The 24,058-nt window shown below is 38.0% G+C and overlaps 3 protein-coding genes across 4 annotated transcripts; 1 reads left to right on the forward strand and 2 right to left on the reverse strand.

Annotated features, from left to right (window-relative positions):
* Nucleotides 1–558: 558 nt before the first annotated feature.
* LOC112202690 (ras-related protein RABE1c) lies at nucleotides 559–4,841 on the reverse strand. 2 transcript variants are annotated; one of them, XM_024343700.2, is made up of 9 exons: nucleotides 4,465–4,841; nucleotides 4,235–4,371; nucleotides 3,589–3,661; nucleotides 3,402–3,502; nucleotides 2,131–2,196; nucleotides 1,858–1,955; nucleotides 1,268–1,330; nucleotides 1,098–1,190; nucleotides 559–995 (listed from the first exon to the last, which is right to left on the reverse strand). In XM_024343700.2, exons 2-9 carry the CDS (start codon nucleotides 4,305–4,307, stop codon nucleotides 915–917), a joined length of 648 nt encoding a protein of 215 aa, XP_024199468.1. In that variant the 5' UTR covers nucleotides 4,308–4,371; nucleotides 4,465–4,841; the 3' UTR covers nucleotides 559–914. The 2 variants fall into 2 exon arrangements, with proteins under 2 accessions (XP_024199468.1, XP_024199467.1); XM_024343699.2 differs by having other exon boundaries at nucleotides 4,516–4,835.
* Nucleotides 4,842–11,643: 6,802 nt separating this feature from the next.
* LOC112168034 (40S ribosomal protein S15a-1) lies at nucleotides 11,644–13,364 on the reverse strand. Its single transcript, XM_024305151.2, has 4 exons — nucleotides 13,220–13,364; nucleotides 12,963–13,114; nucleotides 12,518–12,678; nucleotides 11,644–12,360 (listed from the first exon to the last, which is right to left on the reverse strand). The coding sequence occupies exons 2-4, from the start codon at nucleotides 13,093–13,095 to the stop codon at nucleotides 12,262–12,264; spliced, it is 393 nt and encodes a 130-aa protein (XP_024160919.1). The 5' UTR covers nucleotides 13,096–13,114; nucleotides 13,220–13,364; the 3' UTR covers nucleotides 11,644–12,261.
* Nucleotides 13,365–23,191: 9,827 nt separating this feature from the next.
* On the forward strand, nucleotides 23,192–23,861 carry LOC112167184 (probable histone H2B.1). Its single transcript, XM_024304153.2, has one exon. The coding sequence runs from the start codon at nucleotides 23,291–23,293 to the stop codon at nucleotides 23,735–23,737; it is 447 nt and encodes a 148-aa protein (XP_024159921.1). The 5' UTR covers nucleotides 23,192–23,290; the 3' UTR covers nucleotides 23,738–23,861.
* The last annotated feature ends 197 nt before the right edge of the window (nucleotides 23,862–24,058 follow it).

A 24,058-nucleotide genomic window follows, 5' to 3' on the forward strand; every position in this document is an offset into this window, starting at 1 on the left:
TCTAAGACGTGAGGTCAATTGGTCGTAGGTGCCTTCTTATCCCTGACTTCTGTCGCACTGGTTACCAATGGTCGAATAGTACACCTCTGTTCAGGTGCTCAGTAGGCAGGCATAGCTTTATGGTTTAGAAAGCCAACTTGATGGTGATGGGGTGGCCGACTTGTTTGGTAGTTTGCTTGTGGTAGCTGACCTTAATTATTATGGATGGTGGTTGATCGACATTGTTGCTTTATGCCATGGAAGGGTACTGGTTTTAATGTCTTCACTTGATACATTGAGACATTATCACTAGGAAAATGTAATGGCAGTTAGAAGTCACGACACGCGGACAAGAGGTGTAAAGTTTTGGGTCCAAATCCTCTTCCGGTAATGGAGCATATCGAGGCAAAATCTCCGTACTGCAAACTGAAGCTTATAATGCAGGTGCAAACTTTTCCGGGGAAGGGCACATTTTATAGAAGCCGCACTAAACTTTCTGCACTGGCAAAACTTTTACAACAATATAATCTCCTCTCTTTTTTTCACAATTATAAACATCAAAATATACAAGCTCACTCATGAACTAACAAATTTTGCGGCAACGTCTTTTTAACATTTATAAAATATCAGATAAGCATCCGTCTATCTCTCACACACTACCACAAGTCACAAGCATAAGGGGGAAAGGGGCAGTATACGAAAATGTGTCTGCCACAGGTTACACGTCAATTCTTTACCACAAAAGAGAAGAGAAATGATAAGCAACTACCTTTCACACACTAGGTTTGAAAAGAATGAGATGAAAAAAAAGGAAGATAAGAAAAAGAAGATTACAAGCACCATCATACTGTATTGTCATACAATTAGTTTGTTTTCTTTCCAAGCATAAGTGTAAGCCTCCCATGCATGTCCTCCTTGATTCTAATGAAATCAACTTACGCACAGCAACCCGACTTTTGTGCGGCTTGACCAGCTCCACCTGCCTGGTCAGGTTGATTGATCTTGATTGTGGTTGGCTGTGATAACATAACCAAAAAAGATTATTTCCATAAAGTGATCTAAATACCAATGTGCAACTTCTTTCTATTTTTAGTGGTAAATGAGAGCAACTATTATACCTCAGCCCTAGTATCAGTGTCTGCAAGCCGTTGCTTAATGTCTCGTGCTATTGAGAAAAAAACTTGCTCCACGTTGAGATTCGTCTTTGCACTCTGCATACAGAATTTAATTCAATAAAATAACTAACAACACTTTCCAACTAATTTCCACAATCTAAAGCATTACTTACAGTTTCAAAGAACTTGATCCCATACTCGTCAGCAAGTGCTTGGCCCTTAGAGGTAGGCACAGCCTAAAAGGATAGCGGATATATAATCAGGAATAGTACACATGTATTTTCATTTTTTCCCTTTTTACTACTAAATAAAATTACAAGAAAACATGCTGAGCAACTGTGTGTTTGATGAAAGAGCTGGAGAACATTTACAAATAGACACAAAATTGCAGACTAGCTGGAGTTATAATCACTTGGGTTGCTATCTTTCCCAATAAGCAACCAGTGTGGAATGGTTATGTTTTGACAGATGACACGATAGGACCCAGGCTGTTTTTACATTTGTAAAAACACTATAGTACCTTAGTTTGTTTGGTGGGAGGTGAAGTTCACCAACAAATGCTAAGATCAGAATTAAACTGCCCTTCGTAAAAATAAGAAACCAAAATATAAAAAATGCATTATTTGTTAAGACCGGCACTAGAAATCTCTATCCCCAGGATTGACAAGCATCCAAAAAGTATAAGCAAGACAAAACAAGCTTCCCCATTGAAAAGTCTATGCAATCTGGTGAAGAAAATTGTTGAAAATTTGCACAAGCTCACCCTTTTACTTTCGTCCATGTCAGCCTTGTTACCTACAAGTATTTTGTTGACATTATCTGATGCATGCTGTTCAATGTTGCGAATCCAGTTTCTAATGTCTGAAAAGAGTAACAACGCAGGTCAATGACAACAGAGAAATCAAGAAACTTTAAAAGAAAGGAAATTCTGGAGAAAAATCCAAACTTTCGAAGATCCCATAAACCAAGAGAAACAGATAAAAGAAATTGAATGATTCATTAAGAAAACGTCATTACAATAAGGAAGAAAATTTACTGTTGAAAGATGATTCATCTGTAACATCATAGACCAGCAAAATCCCCATGGCTCCACGATAGTAAGCTGCAGACAGAAGGATAATAGTTGATAGATTAAAAAAAAACTGGATAAACAGCAAATTATCTTTCTCGGTAACTGCAGAAACAGACAAGGAAAACACAAGTACACAAGAATATACAAAGAGAGTCCTATATGATTATTTATTTGTCGCAGAAATCAGAGTACTGATGTCTACACTCTTTGAAGTTGCAATACAAGCCTGATGAATAATCTGAATATAACTGCCAAGCGAAGTTAAGAAAATCCCCAAAAAAGACACGGGGATTGGATGCTGTGGCAGTGAGGAATAATCCAGGCCTCCTACCTCAAAACGTCCAGAGGCCATAGTTCATTGCATTCTCATGATTCCTATTTTAAAGGTTTGCATAATCCACTGTGTATTAGACTTCCAGCCTCTGAGTTAAAACAGGATGGGGCACTACCAGGACAAAACAATGTCCCTTTTTATAGTAAGAACCTTGACACGAATAACAAACTGAGCCAGAAGGTAGTTAACAAGCTGTTGCTACAGGAATTTAAATACTAGTTGAACAATCTAATAGGCGTGCACCCACCTATGATCTATGAATTCATTTTCATGACATCTGTCACCCAGTTGCAGCTTGTCTTAAAGTATGACTGTCATCCGATAATTGTGTAAGCAAAAAATTGCCCACTGACTTTGTACCATAATGATAGGTCGGCTACTCAATAGCAACTACGGATTAAATCTCTACTTGAATAGGCCTGGCTGTTTCATGCTTTATTTTGGGACCACTTTCTCCAGTGCACATGTTTAGTGTTGCAAGTCAAATGACTTATGAACCTTTGCCATGGCCACTCTAAGATTGTTGCACATCCTCGTTCGTTTCAGAACACACTTCTGCTAACAGAATGCTCATAGAGACCACCCTTTTTAAGCACCCACAAAACTCTCTTCCTAAAATTCATCCCTGTTTCTACCACATTATTTGATAAAACACCAATTTTTTTAATATATGAACAAAAAACCCAGTTCAGTCATTTTTTGCAGCAATAAATGTAGAGTTTAATACCCTTCTCCCTGCTACCAGAGAAAAGTTTAACCTTATCCCTGAAGAGTTCAAAATGTGGGCAATGAAAGGTGTCAAAGAACTAATCCGATTTTTATAACACAATGTAAGCTACAAATACAGTACTACCAGTCCCATGGCAATTTAAACGCAAGTAGTAATAAAGATAAATTGTACCAGTTGTGATTGTACGGAACCGTTCCTGACCAGCTGTATCCCAAATTTGGAGCTTAATCCGTTTTCCATCTAGTTCAATGGTCCTTATCTTAAAATCAATCCTGCACAAGGATGAATGAACACATTATAAGACTCACAATTAAAAAAAAGGGATGCAATCAACTCAAAATATCAGAAATACACACACCCAATGGTTGTTATGAAACTAGTGGTGAAGGAACCATCCGAGAAACGCAAAAGAAGGCAACTCTTACCAACACCTGCAAAAATAGCAATTATCAAGAAAGAAAATTATAATTTTGCATTGTTTATCTACAGACTGTACTAAGTTCTGGTAACCACTAACACAAGAAAACTGCAGGAGAACTTGAGTATTCAATTTATCGGCACATAACACTCAGTTTGAGTACTTGACAATCTAAAAATGCATTATCAGAAAACAGCTTTTATCAAGACAGCATTATGTTTAGCAACCTTGGACAAATAAACCAACCATCCAAATTGCTCATTTTTGAAAATGCCTATGGACCCAATAGACAGGACATGAAAGCAGCCCTATACACAACTAAACCGAGCAAAATGCCCAATTTTCTTCAACCAACAATATCTGATTCAAAATCCCAAACAGCCATTTCAACAAATCAGGCTCAAAAGCAATCAATCAAGCCAGATCCAACCTAAACAACACCCAAAATCTCATTTTCCCCACAAATTTACGAACCCAAAATCACCAAACTCGTATTCTCCATCCCAAAATGATCCAACTTCCCAAGCATTCCACTGATCTGAAACAAAAATTGAGAAAGAAAACAAAAGCGAGCAGAATCACGCACCGCTGTCGCCGATCAAAAGAAGCTTTATGAGGTAATCGTAATCGGCTCTAGCCCTTGCTGGTGGAGCAGCCATTTCTGGGTTTCACCTAATCAATGGAGACTAACACGTCTGTAAACTCAAAATCGAACCTTTCTGTCTGCACATAACCAAATCAAAGGCGGAAAAAGCCATATCAAAACCGGAATATAGAAGAATGAGATTGCAGGAAAAATCAAACAGCGGGAAATACCAGATCAAGGAAAGAGAGAATTTGGGTGGCCAAAATTTGCTTTCTATTTACCTTGAATGAGCGGTTGTCACACACAGACCTAGCAAAGCTCCCTTCTCCGACTATGGTGGGTTGGGCGACTTGGGCTTGCCTAATAATGCGCAATGTCTCTCTTACCTTTTTCACCCTATGCGCTCATAGCAGCTCTCTCTCTCTCTCTCTCTCTCTCTCTCGTTTTATAAATTTGGCAAGTGGTGGCCTATGAGGTTTTGACAGCTTGAAACAGAATTTGGGATGCTATGTGGCGTCGGCTTAGTGGATGACGATGATGTGCCCTAGGAATTCCAAACTGCATGGAATTTTCTTGAGTTGGGAGAATTTCTAAAGACAAATCACGAAGCGAGCACGACACGATTTAGAAAGTTTGAAAGTGAATAGTGTTGGAATTTGGGAGATTTTGATCGGATAGCTTGATAGGGTAGGGCTAGGTTTAGCACTTCTGTCCGGGTTAGATGGTGTGTATTAGAAGGAATATGTTTATCATTCAACTTTTGTATATTCTTGTTCGTTTTTTGTTTGATTTTTTATTTGTATTATACGTGTTCACGTTGTAATGTTAGAATGTGGATATGGAAAACTCAATCATTACTATCCGTAATGAAAAGTTAGTCGTTTTCGGTTGATCACTACTTGACACGAAAATAAATATGATAGGAACCGCTAAAACACGAATAATAAACAAGTTTGACTAATGTCAAGCGCATGTAATTGGATTGAAATGATTTATTGAATATTTTCTTAAAGAAATATTCATTGAACCGACTTAAGAAAAATTCATTGAAATGATTTAAGAAATATTTTCTTAAAGATTATATATATATATTTTTTTTTTAAACTGAAATAGAGGATTAGGCAATCTCTACCTCTCGTTAGCGAGTTCGAGCCCGTGCGAGGCTCTTACTTTTCCTTGAAAAGGAGAGGACCATCAACCAAAATTTACTAAAAGAAACGGAAAAATTTTACAAACAAAAGAAGAGGGGGACATCAACTAAAATCTCTCCCAAATTTTTTTTTTTAAATTTGTTACCATACAAGTATATGAGCTACTTGAACACCTAGAAGATTGTAAACCAGCATATACCATTCATTTTACAACTTTCATGAGTTAATTGGTTAACTCGAACAAGACGCGGTTACTTAAACTAGATCAATTTATATGGTTCATCTTATACAACACAAATATTATTTGTAAAACTTGACTTTTCACTGCTTTTCTTTAATTTTATTTTTCTCTTTCTATTGGTAAAAATTGTTTGTTTATTCTGTCTGAATTTTTAATTTTATCACTTCAAATAGGAGATGCCACCTGCTGCTGCTATGAAGAAAAATAACACATTTACCTGTCAATAATATAAAATTAAATGCATACGGCATTCATATTACAACTTCCATTTGTGTGCCTATGGAAGAACGGAAAAAATGAAGCCGGTTCCATCATACAGAACCGCGTAAACACAAATCTTCAGTGTATTATTCCCATGACCAATCATGTCTCTGAGTTAATCAAATAATCAATGATAGGGTATGTGAGTGGTTCCACAATGTGACTTTGTCCGATCCCTTACTAAGTTATTAGATTTGAGGACAAAACCAGCATGGTTCTTCTAGATTCCTAGTCATGAGCTTTGAGACCAAGCCCCAATGGTGACTTTGTCGTGGGAAATAATTCCAATCAGGTCAAAGACCAGACGAGTTCATTGAATCATTTCTGCTTGCTGTTTTAAAAAGGTCATGCTCTCTTTGCTTAATTGGTAAGCCTCAGGACAGATACAGATGGGTTCTTGGGGCACATAAAAACAAATGTCAAATTGACAAAAATGATAGAAAACACAATTATTGGATGCTAATTACAACAAACACTAAAACAAAAGGAAAGAAGATTAGTCAGATGATCTAGTAACCTACATTCCGAATGTGTCTAAATTATTTTGGGTCGGATATATAAACTTACGTGTCATATCAAATGACTACATCATACTTCATTTCACCAATATACATTTTCCAGATGTTTATATCTGGTTACACTACAATACTACTTCTCCAAGAAAGATTCTATAGAAAGGTAGGAATAGGATGATGACTATGCTTCGGGAGTTCGGGTGGCTTAGTTGCTCATCTTGTTGCAACACAACCAGCGAAAAAAAGGAAGGGCATGTCATTAGGGAGGTGCTTAAACAGATATGAAGGGCGTGATTAAAATATCAGAAAGTAAAGTTTTGTTTAACGGTTGATCGGATTTTGAGCTTCTTCGCCTACTGTCAATTTGATTTACTTTGAGATCGCTCTGGCAAAAGTTTACACCTTGCTTTTTTTTACAAAATAATTACTTTCCATAATTTTTTTAGTGGACGAGTCTGTGGAGTGTAGTCCACAAACTGTCTAATGTCTATATAGAATTATATACATTTCAGGAGACAGATACATAGACGAGAATCAAAAACCCTATATTGCACTATTTTGTGGGGAATCAATGAGCATCTAACTTCATAAATTTTTTATTACAATGTGAATCTAAGCTAGTCTCAGCCCGCCCATAAATCTCTCCTAGGTATTCCATGCTGTGGGCCTTGACTATTGAGAATCTTCAAGATTGATTTCTCTATCTCTAATTGTCTACCAGCACCAGTTCATACAGTTTAATATTTCCTAAAGAGAAGCAGTTGCTTCTGTGATATATTCATATATCATTTTCAAAAATTTGCAGTCCTAGATACACTTGATAGCAGGAAGTGGTACATTCTTTTTTCTTTTTTCTTTTTTCTTTTTTTCGATGTACCATCTGAAGGGCAAGGTGAAGAAGTACACGGCAAGCTTTGCTTTGCTTATTGTCTTCGTCTTAATTTTCTTCAAGGTAATTCATTGAACGCGTGATTATAACCTGTCGATCAGTTCATTCATTCCTTCAGTTCTTCTGCCCTTAACTAAATTCAATGTTTCCGTTAGTATCTGCTATACTTTTCTTCCCCACATGCATGTTAAGCAAATTCTAACACGATAAATCCAAACAAATGATACAGATCGTTAGCTACCCAAAATTTTTTTCAAGATAACAATGTAGAAATTGTAGAATAAAACTTGGCTAGCAAATGAAGCTGCCAATACTGTATAACGTACACTTCTTTAATCAGCAGAACTCTTTTCAATCTGCAAAGGTCTTCGTATTGAAGATTTAATTTGGGCAAATAAGATCAGGGGACTAGGGGAGTGAGATAGTGGTAATTTATATGGAAATCTAATGAAGATGCCTCTTAATTGAAATATGATTGGGAGACACGGAGCGGAAATGGTGCCACTTTACTTGGACAAGCCATGATAGGTGCATTTTGTATTAAGAAAATACGTACACCTCTAATTGATTTCATCATTGGTCCTGATCTTTTTCTACCAATTAATACAACACATATATGTGCTTCACATGCTTGTCAAGCATTACAATGATAAGCCATACCTACTATCTGCCTGCCTGTAATATAAATAAGACAATCCTAATGATCAAAATTGATCAAATCCGTGATTGGTTCAAATTAGTGTCCTTAGCATTTTGAAGATGAACCGTTCTTACTTATTATCAAAACTTGTATAAAGATGTGAAGGAGACAAACAATGAGAAAGTCTATAGAAAGCAACCGGAAAAGTTAGATAATAGATTGGTAACACTATTTCATCATGTTTCAAAAGAAAAAAGTACTGCTTGTTTGTAAGTGTGCGAATGTGGCTGGGGTCCCAATTATATGGCCCTAAGCCCCTAGGGGACTAGAATGACTTTAAATTGCGAACAGTTTATGTCAATGTGATAGCGTGAAATATTCACTACAATGAAAGGCTAAGCACGCTCATACACTTGTTTGATAGGTTCGTGGCCAATAGCAAAATAAAAGTTTTTCTAACAAGGGGATCTTGGGAAAGTAGTGTTTGAGTGTGATGATCGAAGTCGTCTTTCAAAAGTGTTGGCTCAAATTGATATTTGATTTTCAAATTCTTGCTTAATGCCATAGAATTAGACCTCTTCACCCCCTACAACTAATTACAATATTACATGCAGTCCTTTTCTGCATTCTCGATAATGAGCAGAATCCATTTGCACACTAAGATTGAAAGTTTAGAATCTAAATTTATCAACACTCACTCCACCTCAACTACCTTTAAAGTAATATAATCCCCCTTCTTTTCTCTTTTCTTTGTTAATAAATTGTATTTGATTCTGAGAGAAGATTTGGATTGCTCGATCGATCGGTTTGCTCCAAAGCTTCTTGTATATGCAGTTGCAGTTGTCCACGTACCTCAGGAAGGAGGACAATACAGTCCAAAGCAGAATGACAAGGCAAATACAAAAGACAATTAACAAGAAGCTAGTAGCAACCCCAACTTTAGTTACATCCATGTTCCCATAAAAATACCTAAAGTTTAAAAAAGCATGGGCCAGCATGTTAATGCTTCAAGTATATGCTTGGAAGATACTCTTTCCACCGAACCCAAACCCTATTCCTATAACCCCTTTAAAGCTCACAAGCCTCCTCTTTCACTGCCACTCATCCATGGCCTCCATCAAAGCTTCCATGGCAACTACAAGGGCATGCAGCGGCCAGATCAGTGAGGGTGATGAAGACGAGGACAACAAAGATGAGGAGGATCGAGGAGGGTATAAACAACCGCCATTAAAAGTTTGATGTCATTACCTTTTTTGGGCAACTAAGGACTCTTTGGCAGAGCAATATCTAGGATGATGATGATGTTCAGTTTGATCATTAAGGTACTCTATAAAGGAGTTAACTAGATAGATATATATATATATATATATATATGTGTGTGTGTGTGTGTGTGTGTGTGTGTGTGTGTGTGTGTAGTTTGGTTTCTTTCCCATGTTTGCTGTGGCTTGGATGAGAAGAAAGAAACATTGTTAAACATAGCTACTACTAGAGCTTTTTAATTATAGTTGTTGCTTTTCTGCAATTGATAATCTGTTCAAAGTACTAATGAGCTTGATGAACAGCCTAAAGCATTGTGATTGATCACTTGGGGCTTTAAATATAATTTGTATAATGCTTCTGTTTATAATAGGAAATGATTCCCTGCAGTATATATGTATTTGTGGACACGCAAAGACAAATTAATGGTTTGAGTTCATGCAGAAGCGTTCTAACTGGTGGTTACAGATCGAATGTGATGTAATGATGGAATGGGCCAACTTCACAGAAAGAATGGGGACTTTAAAGTATGAAAACGAAGTAGCTAGCAGATTCATCCACAGATCCATGGTGGAGTTGGTTTTGTGTTTAGGATCGGAGTTGGAATAAGTTGCCCATAATTAATTATTCTGAAAATTTGAAACCATTAGAGCTGCTAGAGTTACACGTCCTTGGATCCAAATCAATTTGGCTCAGTAATCCAAATCGAATTTGGTATTTTGTTTCTTTCATCCTGCACAAACAAACAAGTATGAGATCAATTGGTATCGATCCAACTGTATATGTATTTACATTTGTTTGATACAATTGGATCACTAAACAATCTTATACTATTTAAAAGGTGTTATGGGATGGGTAAATAAGATTGATCAAGTTGAAGTTGACATGTAATTTTGGGGGAGACCAATAAGCCTATTAGCATACTTGTAGAAAAGATTAATTGCAGATGAATTTTCGAACAATTACCTCACGTACGCTCTAATATGTAGCACGACCACGGGGGATTCTTAGCAATGATTAACAATGGTTATTATCACCGACTATTGCAACGGTGCTGTGCTATACCCTAACATATATATAAAAACACACACATATATAAACATGTCTAAAAGTCCTGGATCTTCAATAATGATGATGTGCCACACTGGAAATTTCCAAATATATGTGATGGGCCTTCTAGACATAAACTTGTAAAAGATGGCAGATTCTCTTCCAAGCTGAACTGTCTTCACTTAAATTGTCATAACTCTTTCTAGAAAAGTTTGAATTGCAAACCATAAAATTCTTCAAAAACTAGACATAGGGGCCTTTCCGTGCATATAGGGTACAACTTCTAATTGCATCCGAGCAGTTCCCAGTAATTCAGCGAAGTTCGGTTCTAGACATGAACTTGTAAAAAGATGTTGCAGATTCTCGTTCAAGCTGAACTGCCTTCACTTAAATTGTCATAACTCCTTCTAGAAAAATCGGAATCGCAAACAGTGAAATTTCTCAGAAACTAGACAGATGGGGCTTTCCGTGCATATAGGGTACAACTCCTAATTCCATCCGAGCAGTTCCGAGTAATTCAACGAAATTCGGTTCTAGACATGAACTTGTAAAAAAATGTTGCAGATTCCCGTCCAAGCAGAACTGTCTTTACTTAAATTGTCATAACTCCTTCTAGAAAAGTTGGAATCGCAAACCGTAAAATTCCTCAGAAACTAGACAGATGAGGCTTTCCGTGCATATAGGGTACAACTCCTAATTCCATCCGAGCAATTCCCAGTAATTCAGCGAAGTTCGGTTCTAGACATGAACTTGTAAAAAGATGTTGCAGATTTTCATTCAAGCTGAACTACCTTCACTTAAATTGTCATAACTCCTTCTAGAAAAGTCAGAACCTCAAACCGTAAAATTCCTCAAAAACTAGACACATGGGGCTTTCCGTGCATATAGGGTACAACTCCTAATTCCGTTATTTATATATTTACGGGCTTTTAGGGGCCGGGCTTTTTGACAGGTCGGGCCGGCGGACCTCACTTGATCCGCCCCAACCTAAGTGCATGTAAGTCAGGATTTAGGACCTCCAACCGTTACACATCCAACCATTGGAAAGCGCTCCCATCTTTGTAAATTTATCTAAATCTACATCATATCGACATTATTGTCCATAAGCAATTCATAATTTTCACCGTCCCAATCAAAACACATGGCCATGTTAATCACCCGGGGAAACAGTGCTCAAAACCAGGATACTTCTAATATCATATATTTGGATATATTTGCACATAAAGTTACTGTCATTAACTCATTATGCATCGCATGACAGGCACGGAATGTTAACCCAAGGAAGCAGAACATTGATCCATAAGCAACAGAACCCAATAGTTGTATCTTCTTCACATATGAGTATATAAAGATGTAGTGTAAAAGAACTGAGAGTTTCAGGAGATTCTCAATTACCAAGCAAACATTTTCAGAACAATAAGTTCACCACTATGCAAGTCTCTGCTCTCGATACAAAATCAAATGAAAGAAAAGTTCCTCAAGGAACACAATGTATTCCAATACACCAACAGAAAAAGGGTTCTACAGAATCTTGCAAACCAACCTAAAACATGAATGTCATCCAAGGACACAAAATCAGGATATGCTTAGATGATGTTTGGGATAAAATGATACTGCTCAACAACAGGGACAACTGCAGCTGGGCAGTTTCATTTTATCCCAACATCATCTAAGCATATCTCAATTCCCTGTCGGAAAATGAGGTTCATGGTATAGGTAAAAAAAATTAGCCACAACTTGAATCAAGATTCAATACAACTCTTGTTGCATTAGTGTATTGTAAACAGAATTCCTTTTTTCACTTAATTTATATCGACCCAAAACAGAGACTACTGATGGTGAATACAAAATAACATTAATATCGAAGGTGCAATAACATGAAGGTCAATCCAAGCAAAACAAAGAAGTCATATCCAGGTACAATAAACTCTCAATACCAGCCTTGGGAATCAAGTCTATGAAATCATCCCAGCAAACTAAACCAAAATTTGAAAAAGACGAAGATCTCTGTTTAATAGACTGCTCAATAAAAGAAACCGAGAACCTTGCCACCAACATTCTTTCTCCTAGCTTCCTCGTGATCCATGATTCCAGCAGATGTTGTCAACACAATGTATCCAAACTGCAAATGTATACTCCATTTATAAGCAAAAACTCAAAGGGGTATATTGCAACATCCAAGGCAAATGAAAATGTATCAACTGGGCAAGCCATATTTAACATATACAACACTATGGTAACCTAACATCTAATACAGTGATGAGTTAACAAAGGCAAACCTGTCTTGAAGGAAGAAGCCTAGCAGTCCAGCCTTCAATCTCCTTGACACCAACATCAAAGCGAGGACTGATAACCCCACACTTGTTCAGCCTCCCATTGAGTTCAACCACAATCTTTCCAGATCTATGGTCATCAACATACTCAAACTCTCCGATATAACCTGCAAAATTTCAAACCCAATTATCATACAACCAAACAATTCCAGACCCATTAATCACATAATAGCCAGCCACAGAACCCATAATCAGATAACTAGCTAATCTCAGACCCAATAAATCATCTAACCAAACAATTTCAGACCCAGTAATCAGATAACTAAGCAATTCCAGACCCCAATAATCACATAGTTCGATCAGCACAACACACAACTCCAAAAAGTACACATGATATAAAGATTCAAGCTTTCTTTTTCAAAATACAAAAAGGAGTGAAGAAATTACGAACCGTGCTTCTGCATAACGATAAGGAACTTGATGATGACCTTAGACGAAGGCCTGATCATGACCTGTCTCTTGCCCCTCTTCTCGGCGTTGTACATGCTCTTCAGAGCATCGTTCAAAACGCTGACTCTCACCATTTTTCCGCTTCTTTTAGATCTGAAAGCACAAGACAATCAAATTCAGAGTCAGAAATCGTGATGGGTCGGCTGTTATTAATCGATTCGTGCATTTTGTGGAGTTGGGTGGAGAGTAGACTTTTACCTGAGACTACTGAGAGCAAAAGACGGGGGGGCGGCGGGGTTGGGAGAGTTTGGAGAGCAGAGGCGCACTAGGGTTTTTGCTTTTGAAGTGGTGAAGGCGTTGGCGAGCTTCGGCTTTAACGAATTAACACGAATGGACTTACGAAAATGCCCTCGTAGTCTGCAGACTTGGTTCGATTCAAGCCCACTACAATTGTAATTTTGGTCAATGCCCACTATGATTCAGTCGTAAGCAAGAAGCCCACGATACAATTTTTTATTTTTTATTTTTTAAGCTTTCTCCCATAAAATTTGACGTTTGATTCACTCTCTCTCTCCCTGAGATTTAAAAAGGGCAAGGGCTAGTTCAGATTTATTAGCTAAACTCGAAACAAGGTTCTAAGATGTTTGAAAGGACACTCTAGGGTTTTAACGAGAAGCAATTTCTTCAATGTCTAGCATTAAGGAAACGGCGAGTCTTATCTCCAAACTCTCATTTGACCTTTCTACAATTATAAATCTTATAATTGTAGTGCATACTTGCTTTGTCGTTTTTTCTGTCGTCAAACTGTTAAGCGTGAAGTTTTTCAAGGAACATTGAAGAAATTATGGGGTTCTATAGCGGTGTCCAAATCTATGCAGTTGGCCCTTGTTGCTTTCTGGCGTGCTTTGATTCTGTAGTTTCTCGTGATGGTACTTTGCGGAGAAGTACGACAGCACCACTGGTGACAATGGCGACATATGACATGGCCTTCATTTAAATCAATACTATTAGGGTTGATAAATAAAAGTTTATTCAAACACATTTGGAGATGGGAGAATTTTGTAGCTAATTTGGGCCATTCATTAAGCATAGGCAGTTGATTGCAAAGCTAATTGTGAAACTCACCGACAAAGATTTTTGTTGATAAATAAAAGTACACTTAACCTTCTAGATGTTTTTTTGGAAGAGGGGATCAATTAAGCTGCCCCAAAACTAGCACAATGGACTGATAATGGAAATACTTAACCAATCTGTTGGACAAGCCTAAACAGACAAGAACTAGAAAGGAAAATCATAAGCTCTAAGAGAGCCAGTGCCAAGGAATTAACCCATTTCTGAAACCTTAGCTATTGCTATCCAACTCTCGCCGCCAGCCGCGCACCATCGCCGAGATATGGCCGGAAATAGAACACTAGAAGTTTCGTGCTGAAAAATCGCTGCCATTCAAATCCCAATGTACAAATCAAAAGAGAACCACCAACAACCAAAGGGATGTGATCCCTCACAATAAACTCCATTTCTCCACCATCCAGACCAAGAAGAAAACATGGCTACCGAACAGAGTTCGAGATCCAGAGCATAGAACCAGAAGAAGAACAGTAACAACAGAGAATAAGGGGTGAAAAACACATGCGTGAGCACCCATACTCGCCTAGGTAAGTGACTTGCACTTTGTAATTGCAGCCATAATAAGCCCCTTGGAGGTTGAGGGTAGAGAGCAGAGCTTTGTTGTGGGATTGATTGATTTTTGACTTGGAAACTTGTAGGATTGATTGACAGTTAGAAGAAAAGAAAAGAGAAATCGTGGAACAAAGTCCTCCTATGCTGGACATTGCCAGGATAAACACCACAGAGGGTACAAAATCACCACAAGGGTGAGAAGAAGCTGGTAAAGCTAGAGAAAAGATATGAAAGTAGACAGAGTCAAAGCCTGAGCAGGAGACCTCCCCCAACTCTTCAACCCACGATCTATATCTGGATGCATCAAGAACTAGGTGAGAAATGGGGGAGGAGGGGACTTGAATTTCATATCGGATTTCTCTCTCTAGGTTTTAGAGAGAGAGGATAATGGTAATGGTGTTGTAGCTGATAATGGTAATGATACCTAGCCTTCCAAATAAGTCCAAAATAAGAAGCTGATAATGGTAAGAACTCTCTTTTTATCACTTTTATTGGATGATGTTGTAGCCATATTTTGTAGCAATTAATCAAAGGTAGTAATGTGTTGCTTGTCGACTTTAAGGCCTAGAGCTAAAGGAGAGCCAAACCATACCATTTCAACCCAAGGACAAAGAAGATCCAAGTTCTCAGCAACATCCCTACAAATAGGACATATAGGATTTATATTATGCATAGTAAGTGCTTCTTCATTCAGTACTCTCCATAAGAAAAGCTTTGGAAGGGTATGTAACTTCCACAAAACCTTCTAGGCTTTCTTATTCATCAAATGTGAAGAGCCACTAGATTGGTTGTGAGAAATTGCTGGAGGGATAGCTACTTGTTTTTCCATATGTTTATGGAATAGCCATTGATGACTTGCCAACTACTGTCATTAAGCAAATGATCTGTAGCATCTAAGAGATTAGACCAGCTCCAAGATGCTTGATAACCTTTTACAACTTCAAAGAAGTTGCAATTCAAAAAATATCTTGCCTTGAGAACTTGGGCTCATAAAGAATTAGGCTCCTATAGTAGATGTCAGCACTGCTTGGCAAGTATGACCAAATTGAAGTAATGTAAGTCTCTAAAATCCAATCCTCTATTAGATTTGGGAATACCCAAAAAATCTCAATTTTTCCAGTGTATCTTCTGACCATTCTGACTTGATCGATTCCCACCAAAACTTCCCAATGATAGAATTTAACTCATTACAAATACTTTTAGGAAACTCAAAACGTGCCATAGGGTAAGCAGGATTAGCCATAACAACTGACTTTATAAAAATTTATCTTCCTGCCATAGAAAGGGAGCTCTACTTTGATCCCTAAATTTTTCTATTGACATGTTCCTTTATATAGATTAGTGCCTCTTATTTTCTTATTTGCCACAAATGATTACTCGGATTCTCAACTTCCACAAAGTCTAGAAGTTCACACATTAATCTAGACATTTGTAGGGGAGTGATTGGAGAAAAATAAACTCTTGATTTCTCGTTATTTATCTGTTAACCAAAAGTAATACAAAACTCATTGAAAATCTTGACAAGCAATGAAGTCATCCAGCACAAGAAAGAATTATTCCAATCAGAATGATCACAATTAATATCTGAACCGCGCCAAATCTCTTTGGTGTAAGAGCAATGAAAATAAGGATGATAAAGAGATTTAATATCAAAATTGCAAAAAAGACAAAAGTGGTTAATAGCCAGATTAGTGAAGATCATATCTCTTGTCTTTAGCCTTCCTCTAATTAGATGCCAAGCAAAAACTTCAATTTTAGGGGAAATGTAAATCTTTCATTTTAGAAAAACTTTTGATATTGTATTGTACTATTTGGTTGAAACCAGAAGTTCAAGGGAGGCTTGGTTGAGATTGAGGATAAATATTCGGTTATTTCAAGCTCATATGTCATGCAACTTAAGACCAATCTACATACTTTATAGAAAAATGTTGATTTTATAGACAAGTATATTCGACATGTCTAATGAATTAGTACCAATTGGCTTTTGTAGTACTGATGAAGATATTATTGTCCTAGATTTTGAAGGTTTAGCTCGTGAGTATAACAACATTAATGTGGTTATTAGAGCCATGGACAAATCTATCTCTATACAAAAGTTTCAGTCTTTGTTGGTGGTTGTACGTTGAGAGAGATTTTCAAAAGCAATTGTGCTTCAAACTCAATCTCCTATATCTGTTATGGTTGCTCATACAAAGCGATATACTCAAAGTTTAAATGACAGTTTTTCCAATATTGGCAATATTACAGTAACAATTCCTCTCAAGGCATCTACAACATTAAAAATGAGAATTTGAGCAACAATGGGAATTACCACACTGGTAATAATAACTACGACAATAGGACTTTTAATGGTACGTTCCGTATAGGAACTTCAATAACAATGGCAACATGAGCTTTGGTAATAATATAAGAAGAGAGATAACTAAGGAAGGATCTATGACAACAATGTTTCCAGTGGTTACAGTGGTGGAAACAATGATATACCAGAGTGTCAGATTTGTCGCAAGTAAGGTCATGCATCGGTCATCTTTTACTGCAGGAATGACAATAATGCCTCATCTTCTACTGTCGACTGCCGAATTTGTGGGAAAAGATGGCACATTGCTTTTGATTGTCATTATAGATCCAACAATGCTTTTCACGGTGCTACTCCTCCACATACATTCACTACCATGAATGTTCAGGCAACTATTGGATTTCTTACACTTCCTTCTTTGCATGCTCTTCCAATGCCTATTAGTGATCTAACAATGGCTGCTCAAGCTCTTGAGCGTCCTCAACATGAAGAGTGGCATGCAGACACTACTGCTAGTGCAACCCCATATGCCTCCAAATCTCATACTATATCCAGAAAAGGTGATTTGCAGCTTGAATATGTTTTTATTCATGCTTAGCACTGCAGCAATCTCAGGTTGGTAAACCCCCGGTGAGATTGAGGGGGATCTTGAGTTTATTACAGTTGGCAATGTCAGTCTATCAAGTTAGTTAGGGTTGCTGTTATCTTATTTAGGTATCTTCATCTCCATATAAAATTATAAATAGCCCTAGAATTTAAATAGAAAATATAGTCATATTATGAAATTTTATTGTTGATTCTTTAAGCTTTTGTAGCTTTTATTGAGATTCATGATCTTCCTAATCATGTTATCCATCCGCAATTGTTTTCATTTAGAGAAATTTAATAATTTTGACTTTACCAACTATAACCAATAAGTATGCTTTAGAGCGAGGCTTCATGAAAATTGAAGTCGAATGTGATTCTAAGCTCGTCATTAATGTTGTTTGTGGAATCCTCAGGCAACCTGAGACTTTTCAAGATAATCGAAGACATGCGAAGGTTGGTTACACAGTTTGATTCCATCTCGTTCAAGCATGTTTTAAGGGAAGTGAACTTTGTGACTGATGCAATAACCACTCTAGGTCATGATACTTCTACTGTTGTAACTTGGACCAATACTCTGAGGCTACTTTTGCTTTGTTGTTTGACATTGTAAGAGCATATTTAGTAGACTCTTTATTAGGGCTGGGATTTTAGCCCGAAAACCCGGAACCGGCCCGGGACCGGCCCGAACGGTCCGGTCTTTAGTTTTTCCTATACCTGTTTTTTAAGGCCCGGCCCGAAATAAATATAAAACGGTCCGGGCCCGGGCCTCAAAAAACAAAAAAAAAAAAAGCCCGAAGGCCCGAAGTTATTGTTCTTTGACACATGTTTGTATATTATTGGTATGATAATAGGCTTACAATATGTATGCTGCAGGGGATTACGATCCCAACTAGTGACCTAACTTAGGGTTACTCGATCCCTAACCCTCAGTCCCTCAACGCCTCAGCCTCTCTTCGACTCACCCTCAGGCCTCGGCCTCTCTCAGTCTCACTGTCTCAGCCTACCACCATGTCGCCGCCTAATCTCTAACTGTCTAACCTCTCAGTCTCACTCTCTCAGCCCAGTCTTCGACTCACTCTCTCATCTTCTCTTCGACTTTGCTTCGACTGTTCGATCTTGAATCAAAGCAAACTGAAAGCAAATATCGAAGTTCGATCTTGAATCTGGAAGTTCGATACCATCTGAGGCGACATTCGTAAGTAATTCTCAATTTCTCATTGTACTTGATTGTTGGAATCTGAAAGTTCGATCTTGAATCTAAAAGTTCGATGCCATCTCTTATGCGATTTCCTTTCAATCATACATGGCAGTGAGAAGATTGTCTGCAAGGAAGGTCTGCGAGAGTGCGAGGAAAAGAAGAAAGCAATTTTGGTGATTTGGTCTGCATCAATTTTGGGGGTTTCTAAGCTCACAAGCTAAAACGTCTCTAACGATCTATTATCATAATTTTGGTACTTTCTGTTAATAGTTTTGCTAGTTGATTAAGAGATTGATTTTGGTACTTAATAGTTATCATACTATTAACAGTTCAGAGATTGATTTTGTTATCATACTATGAATCAACTGTTAAGTGTTAACTGTTAATAGTTTGGTACTTAATAGTTTTATGAATCAATAGTTTGGTACTTAATAGTTCTGCTAGTTGATTAAGAGATTGATTTTGGTACTTAATAGTTAATAGTTCTGCTAGTTGTTTGAACATTGTTTTGAATCTTTATTTTTTTTTCTCAGCTTCAGTTGTTTTACGGGCTGGGTTTCATACTCTGAATATGGCCACTGATGATTCTAAGATGGGGAAAGAAATTGTGCCATCATCTGAAGGAGAAGGAAAAGAAGAAAAGCAGCCTTCAACATCACGGAAGATGAAGAGAAAGCGGGTAGAGAAGAAAAAAGTGAAGCCATTGAAGCCAAGTTCAAGAAGTTGGGTCTGGGAACACTTCGAAAAATTTGACAAGCCGATTTACAATACCGTTGATGGAAAGCAGGTAAAAGTTGGCCATGAAGTACGAGCTAAGTGTGTTTATTGCTTTACTGAACTTGCTGGTGATTCTAGTTTTAATGGCACTAGTACACTTAGTCGTCACATTGAGAAAGTATGCAAGAAGTATCCTCCTAGGATGGAATTAGACCAGCATGTTTTAACTAGTGATCAAACAAAAAATGCATCTTTAGCTATGAGGAAATGGTGTCCTGATGCTTGTATAACAGCTTGTTGTAAGATGATTGTTATGGATGAGCTTCCATTTTCTCAAGTTGAGAAAGCTGGATTTAAGCATTTTTGTTCAGTGGCTGTGCCTCAGTGGACAATTCCTTGTAGAAAAGTAATTGTCGAGAGGTTTTTTGAAATGTATGAAGCACAAAAAGAAAAACTGAGGTTAGAATTAGCTAATCACAGAGTCTCACTCACAACCGATACATGGACATCGGTTCAAAATGTGAATTACATGGTTGTGACGGCACACTTTATTGATAGTGGCTGGAGAATGCACAAAAGAATTCTAAACTTTTGTGTCATTCCCAACCACCAAGGCACAAGCATAGGAAAACTTTTAGAAGCATGTTTGGTTCAGTGGAAGATTGATAAGGTTTTGACTGTGAGTGTGGATAATGCATCGGCGAATAAGGTGGCGATAGATTATTTGAGGAAGAAGATGGGCAATTGGGCTACTCCCCCTTTTTTGGGAGGTAAGCATTTGCATGTTAGATGCCTTGCTCATGTTTTAAACCTGATTGTGAGATCAGGTTTGACCATTTTAGATAGGTCGGTGGCTGCAATAAGAAATTCTGTGAAGTATGTGCGGAGTTCTCCGTCGAGGTTGGATGATTTTAAGCAGTGTGTAGTAAAAGAAGTACCGGAAAGCAAGAAAATATCTGTGCTTGATGTTCCAACTAGATGGAACAGCACCTTTTTGATGTTAAGTACAGCCCTAGAGTTAAGGAAGGGTTTTGAGAGGATGGCAGAAGAAGAGGAGCAAAAATTCTATAGTTATTTCGATGAGGATGATGATATTGTTGAGGACAATGAAGAAGTTAGGGAAGAGGACAAGAACAAGAAGCGTAGGAAGAGGATTGGGCCACCAAATGACAGTGATTGGGAGAGGGCAGCAGTATTTGTGCAGTTTTTGAAGATATTCTACGATGTAACCCTCAAGATCAGTGCAACAACAAAGCCCACTGCTCATATGGCATTTCATCAAATTGTGACTATAGAGGGAGAGATAGATTCTCTGTTTGTAAGGCCTGAAATGGCTGAGGGCAGCGAAGCAGAGAAAGTTTTGGTTAGTATGGCAGTGAAAATGAAGTCCAAATTCAAGAAGTACTTTGGTGCACTTGAAGATTTAAATCAGCTCCTTCTAGTGGCGTTAGTTTTGGACCCTCGATACAAACTTAGAAACTTTGAACATGTGTTAGTGAAGTATCTAGATTATGATACATTCTCTATGAAGGAGAAGAGCAGGCAGCTCAAGGAACTTTTGGTGAGCTTGACAGATTTGTATGCAAGCTCCTCTACTTCCCAGAAAAAAAGCAACAAAGAACCTTTTCAAAGTAGTGGCTGCAGCTCCTCGACATCAAGAACAATGACAGGCAAGATGGCTGAAATGCTTGCTGATTGGGAGAAGGAGCTTCAAGACAGTTGTGAAGTGGTTGTTGAGAGTGAGGTGGATAGGTACCTCTTAGATCCTATTGAGTTGCCTCCAAAGAATGCTGAATTCAATTTATTATTGTGGTGGAAGCTCAATGGTGGGAAATATCCAAACCTACAAGCTCTTGCAAGGGATGTTCTCGCAATTCAAGTATCGACAGTGGCATCGGAGAGCTGTTTTAGCACAGGGAAAAGGGTTATTGATCCCTACCGGAGTTCATTGACTCCAAAGTCTGTTGAAGCATTGATATGCTTGCAGAATTGGATCAAGGAGGAAGATGCATCTTCGATTGAATATTATCCGTCAATTGAAGAAATGGAATTTTATGAGCAAGCTGAGATAGGTACTGATGTAATGGTTTGCATATCTTTTTTAATTCTTTTCTTTGTTTTCAGTTTTTTCAATGTTTGTAATGTCATTAACTCTGTACATTTTTCCACAGAATTTGCAGACAAACAAAGTGGAGACAAGGCTGCAAAGGCTTCAAAAAAAAAATGCAAGAAAACTGCTGTGGCAGACCAAGGTTAGTGTTGAAAGTTTTTAAATTGCTGGTCATGTTTGTGAATTGCTGCAAGTCACGTTTTTGAGTTGCTGCTGGTCATGTTCTTGAAATGCAGGGAACAATCCTTCTGTCCAAGCTCATTAAGGCTATATTCAATCACTGCTAGGATGGAACTGAAATGAAGCTGCTGGAGCTGGAGTACTGGATCCATGTGAAGGAGTTGCCTCCTTGCTTACTGAACTTGTTTACTTTGTTTTTTTTTTTTTCAGAAATATGAACTTGTTTGGTTGTTTATTTGGAACTTGGAAGATTTGAAACTTGCTGGGATTTGTTGAGTTGTTATGTACTTGTGTTGGAATTTGAAACTTGTTCAGCAGGTCGATTTATTCATTTGGTTTGCCTTGAATTGTGATGAATCACTTGCTTGAATTTGCTGGGATTTGTTGAGTTGTTATGTACTTATGTTAAGTTCAGCAGGTGGAATTTGACATGTTCATCAGTGGTACTGATCTTGTGAAAATATGAAATTTGGACAGAGCAGGGTGTTTTTTTTCCCTCCCTTAATCAGCATGTTGGGCCCGAAAACCCGGCCCGTAAAAAACGGTCCGGGCCCAACTCGGTCCCTAAACTAAAAAAAATGTAATTTAGGCCCGGCCCGAAAATTTCGGTCCGGGTCCGGGCCTTATAAATATTACACGGGCCGGGCCCAATCCCAGCCCTACTCTTTATTGTGGCTCCTTAGTTATTTTGGAAAACATGTTTAGTTTTTTATTTATTTTAGCAGCTACACCAGACTCCTAAGTGGCTCTTGATTATAACTTTTAGCTATCTCGCTCTTAAATATAGAGAGCGAGATGATCTCTATAATTTAAAACATCAATTTAAGTTATTTTATCTAATTTATAAATACATTTAAACATTTAATATTCATTTAAAAAATAATATAAATTCAAAATTAGCTAAAATAGAGAGCATTGATGCAGACGTAATTATAAAGTTGCTAGCTAAAATGACTTTTTAGCTACTTTAGCTAAAATTTGACTAAAAAATGACTAGTATTGCTAAAGATGTTCTAAATTCTGGTTGCCCCAGAAGTTTTAATCTTTAATAGTTATTTAAAAAAAAGACTCGTTTTATATGGCTCAAACGGTGTTGATTATTTAAAAAAATAGAATTTAAGTTCGACCGTGTCTTCTGTATAATTCACTTCAGAACTTCAAATATGATGTCCAGAGGTAAAAACAAGGTCAATGCTTGATGTATTTGTTTTTTTTTTTATAAGAAGTCGATGCTTTATGTTCTGTCCAAAAGAAAAGAAAAAATGTCGAGAAAAACCACCATCCAGGTCCACACGCCAAGTCACCGATCCGTGACAAAACTCTCTTTAAACCGTCGATGCAAGCCGTTTCCCAAAACTAATTCTACGGCCGATGCCTACGCCAAATCATCGATCCCCGCGAGTCCTCTCTTAGCCAATAAGAATGGATCTCTCTCCCCCATATATTAAAAACCACCCCACACGTCTCCAAATCCCACACCAACCCCTCTCGCTCCCAATCGGTCTCTACTCTCTTAATTTCCCAAATTCCCGAACCCCAACTTTCTGTCTCCAACCCCAAATGGCACCCAAGGCCGAGAAGAAGCCCGCCGAGAAGAAGCCAGCAGAGGAGAAGAAGTCCACCGTCGCCGAGAAGGCCCCCGCCGAGAAGAAGCCCAAGGCCGGCAAGAAGCTCCCCAAGGAGGCCGGAGCTGCCGCCGGAGACAAGAAGAAGAAGAGGAACAAGAAGAGCGTAGAGACCTACAAGATCTACATCTTCAAGGTCCTCAAGCAGGTCCACCCTGACATCGGGATCTCCAGCAAGGCCATGGGCATCATGAACAGCTTCATCAACGATATCTTTGAGAAGCTCGCTCAGGAGTCGTCGAGGCTTGCGAGGTACAACAAGAAGCCGACGATTACTTCTCGGGAGATCCAGACTGCTGTCAGGCTTGTGCTTCCCGGTGAATTGGCTAAGCACGCTGTTTCTGAGGGTACAAAGGCTGTGACCAAGTTCACGAGTTCTTGAAGTGTGGAGGGTTCTGGACTAACTAGCTGCTTTGCTATTAGTTGTTCTATTTAGGTTTTTAATTAGTGACTGTAATTCTCTTTATCTTTGTTAAATGAAATAGATGGTTGATAACTTGATATCATATTGTTTTGGTGTCTTTACAATTTTACATGTTTTGGAATTTGAGTTGTGGATGAATTTGATGTTTCTTTCTGGGTTTGGGGTGGCCCATTTTCCGACATTGGTGTTTGAAACAATCTGTGTGAAATCGGTTATAATTCAACTTGAAAGCTTTGTCTATCCATCCAGATTTGGAGTATTGGTGTTTGAAACAATGTT

The sequence above is a fragment of the Rosa chinensis genome, chromosome 5 (genome assembly GCF_002994745.2).
Source record: "Rosa chinensis cultivar Old Blush chromosome 5, RchiOBHm-V2, whole genome shotgun sequence".
In the NCBI taxonomy this organism is placed as follows: Eukaryota; Viridiplantae; Streptophyta; class Magnoliopsida; order Rosales; family Rosaceae; genus Rosa; species Rosa chinensis.